Source organism: Hipposideros armiger, unplaced genomic scaffold (assembly GCF_001890085.2).
Source record: "Hipposideros armiger isolate ML-2016 unplaced genomic scaffold, ASM189008v1 scaffold_1529, whole genome shotgun sequence".
Lineage (NCBI taxonomy): Eukaryota > Metazoa > Chordata > Mammalia > Chiroptera > Hipposideridae > Hipposideros > Hipposideros armiger.
This window is the reverse complement of record NW_017732879.1, coordinates 139,762-143,518: the sequence shown is the minus strand read 5'-3', so window position 1 is coordinate 143,518 and position 3,757 is coordinate 139,762. Positions and strand designations below refer to the sequence as shown.

The window sequence follows — 3,757 nt, the reverse complement described above, 5'->3', positions numbered from 1 at the left end:
TCTGAGATAATGAAATTGGACAGTATCATATTACTTTCCTCTACTTGCCTGTTTGCCAAGTTGTTTTTTTTTAATGACCACACTTTTAAGATTATCTTTATAATAGAAAATTAATAACAGTATAAGAAAATGAAACCTTGCCCAGAATCTTCCTCTGAGTTCATAACAGGATTCTCCTGGCTGGAGAGTCTGTTAAATACCGTAGTCAGAGGAGCTGCCCTAGGTCATGCAGAAGTTAAAGCCCGAGACTGGCCAGACACGGAGCACAAACAGCTTGTTTTGTTCTTTGCCTGGGCAGGGAGCACACTGAGGCTGGGTGTGTTCCCCGCCTTCCATAGTCCTCCAAGATGGGGTCAGCACAAGTCAGCCAGATCCAGCCCACTGCCTGTTTTTTGTTTCCCACAGTCTGACTTCTGCCAACTGCATCTCCATGATGTCATTTAACTCATTTTCTCTATATTTCCTGTAAGTTGGCAGTAACCACAGTCTTAAAGGACCATATCCTTTGATACAAGACTTTCTTTATTCATCTATTCAACAAATTTTTATCAAGCATCTACCTTGTGTCAGGGTTGGGGCTGCAGATGCAGCAGTGAAAATAATAGTCAAATTTCTGCCCTTGTGGATCTTCACATCCATTCAAGAAGTCAGTGGTATGTTAAATGGTAAGTGTAAAGGAGAAAAGCGCAGTGGGGAGGGATGGGCAGAGTTAGGGCAGGTAATGGGTGTGAAGGTAGGCCGTGCCATTCTAGACAGGATGGTGGGGAAGGTGTGCTAGCGGGGAGTCCTTGTGTCTGCATCCCTCTGAGAGCAGAGAAGCCTGCCAGTGCTAGGGCCCTGCGAGGAGGGAATATTTGGGTGGGTTATAGGAGCAGTGCAGAGGCGGCCCTGGCGGCTGAAGCAGAGCGATCAAATACCAGGGGGCTCAGAGTTCAAGGCAAAAAGGGAATGGTGGGAAGAGGCAGTTGTTGGCATCTTGTGTCGGGACTTGTGGGCTGTAGGCAGGACACTGGCTTCCACTCTGGGTGAGACTAGAGGATTCTGGGCAGCAGAGGGATGTAATCTGATCTAGGTGTTAACAGAACCCCTCTGGCTGCTGTGCTGAAAACAGACTGAAGGAGAGGCTTAAGCAGTGAGAGCAGACTGTTCAGTAACCCAGGCAAGAGTTGATAACAATTCAGATAAGGTAGTCAGGTGAGTGGCACAGAGCTCCTGTTGAGTCTGAAGGTGGAGCTACCAGGGTTGCTGGCGGAGTGCATATGAAGAGGGAGCAAGGCAACTCCATGCTTTGGGGTGTAGTACAGCCCTTCCAGACAGATGGACTTGTGCTCACTGTTGTGAGGGCAGTGTGTGCAGCATCCTGGGAGGGAGTCAGGATTTACATTAGGACAAGTTGACCTCTACTCGACATCCACAACGCGTCTGTCCAGCTGGATAGGGGAGTCAGATTTCCAAGAAGAATTCTAGACTAAAGCTGTAAATGTGTCAGCCTTCAGTGTACAGTGGGAGTTGAGGAGGGTGCTGAAGCGTGAGACCAGAGCACTCCAAAGCTCAGGGACAAGGAGAAGTGGGGGTGGGAAAAATGCAGGGAGTGTTGTCCAGGGAACCAAGTTGGCGTCTGCGAGGGAGAGCCATGGGTCAGCCAAACACTGCACATCACAAGCTGGAGACTTGGCTATGATGACCTGCTGGGAAGTCTGTAAGAGCCTAATTGTAGTGGCTTCCAAAGAGGACAAGAGAGGGTGGGGATAGCTCTAAGACACACAATACTTCTTCTGGAAAATGTTGCTCTAAAGGAAAGGGTAGAAACAGTGATGGCCAATGCCAAGCTGAGATCAGAGTGAGAGCTATCTGTTCAGTTTGGTTTTGAGCTAGAGAAAAGAACAGTGGTTTCTTGAGCTTATACAAGTGGTTTAGTACAGAGGGTGAAATCGCTGCAGGGGGCTGGCTGGGATGCTGACCTGAAGCAGGGGAGTGGGCCCGTGGTCACATGCTACAGTAGAGTTGGCCTTGGTGGCTGGGTAAGGGGACAGGCACGGTCCTGGTGTTTACAGAAGTGCTCTGTTCCTGAGGTGGGAAGCCAAGTACTCAACTTGAAGAGCTGTTGGAAATTTGAGGAGAGAAGATAGGAAATGGTTGACAAGGAGAGAGTATCTGGACTAAAGGAATAGGATTGCCAGTATTGTGAGCTTCTTGGAGGTTATTATCATGAAGTTCAAAAGAGACCAGTCAGCACTTGCAGTTTAGCTGTCTGTGTTTAGCTCTGCAGTCCCAGGTGTGAGTCAGCAGAAGACGGCTCTAGGCAAGACTGGGGTTTATCCAAGTGAGTACAAGCAAGTACAACTGAAGGAGTGAGGGTGGAGCCACACAGCTTGCCCAGGGACCGTGGGCTGGAAGGAGCATAGGCCAGGTGCAGATGGGGTGGTGGGGCAGGAATTAGGGTGCTCAAGGCAGAAAGCTGGAAAGGAGGGGAGGCCGCAAGCCAAGAGTAGATTCTTGTGCCAGGGTTCCCGGGGTTTGCAGCTCTCTGACAGTGACTGGCTGTTGTCTTGAGGAACACTAGGTCCCCAGAGCAAGGAAGTTTAAAAAAAAAAAAAGCTGTCCGGGAATGAGGGAGATCTGCTGTGTGCAGCAAGGAGGGCTTGCGCGTGACCCCCGGCACGAGATTCTTGGTCTACCAAGAAAGGGACTTGGCCCACTGGGGTGCAGGTGTAGGAGATAACAGCCAACACACATAGGAGTAGGCTGGCGGAGAGCGGGTGTGATGGCTGGAGTTATATTTTGTCTTCCAGGAGTTGTGCAATGGCCCTGGCTGCTTCGTGATCAGAAAGACACCTCCTTTGAAAACAAAATAGCCCTGACACCTAGGAACTTGAGACCAACTCAGGGGAATCTTCCTGTTTAAGGTCTCAGCAGAACTTCCCAATTGTTTGTAGGTTGGAGACCGCTGTTATGAGGAGGGAATGTATGAGGCAGCCAAGCTGCTGTACACCAGTGTTTCTAACTTTGCCTGCCTGGCTTCCACCCTGGTCCACCTTGGGGAGTATCAGGCAGCGGTGGACAGCAGTCGCAAGGCCAACAGCACACGGACATGGAAGGAGGTAAGCATGGGAAGTCGCCGGAGAGCGGGGCTACCGAGCCTTCCTTCCTTGTCCTTCCTTGTACTCCACACCCTTGTGCCATGTGAGACAAGTCTGGATGCCTGCCTTGTCCCGGGATAGCACAGAGAACCTTGTAAGCTTGCATTTGTGGTTGAAGCCAAGGCCCCAGGGAACCCCATGTTGAACCATTCAATCCTCAGAGGCTGTCTTAAAAGCATGGAATTATCAGTATTATAAGTAATATCATAACTTAAAATATGTTTTTAAATTACATCATTGTATTAGCATAATCAGTGTCAACTGACATTATTGGTCTTCTTGTGGTAAAGCTCTCTGAAAATAACAGAATCACCTATGAGCCAAAAAAAGTTTATAAAGATTTAGCTTCAATGAGTCTCTGAGGCATTGTTTAATAAAAGATTAAAATCAGATGTCCAATACCAAAACCTTGGTTAAATAGTATATATATTGCAGCTACCCTGCTGTTCAAAATGATTAGGCAGGGCCGGCCGAGTGGTGCGTTAAGAGCTGGCTTGGGATACCAGAGGGCCCCAGTTGAGATCCCACATATGAGGGCCAGTGACACTGCCCTCTACAGCTAAGATGCTGAACAACAGCTCAACCTGGAGCTGGGCTGCCGTGAGTTGCTGGCAACG

The 3,757-nt window shown here is 49.1% G+C and overlaps 1 protein-coding gene across 1 annotated transcript in view; it reads left to right on the top strand.

Moving 5' to 3' along the window:
- Positions 1 to 3,757, top strand: part of CLTCL1 (clathrin heavy chain like 1) — a gene marked incomplete at its 5' end in the record, with an annotated part of 68,962 nt that overhangs the window by 46,899 nt on the left and 18,306 nt on the right. Inside the window, one exon of the mRNA XM_019634166.1 lies at positions 2,937 to 3,101. Within this exon, the coding sequence (XP_019489711.1) occupies positions 2,937 to 3,101 (165 nt within the window). The remainder of the gene's footprint in view (positions 1 to 2,936; positions 3,102 to 3,757) is intronic.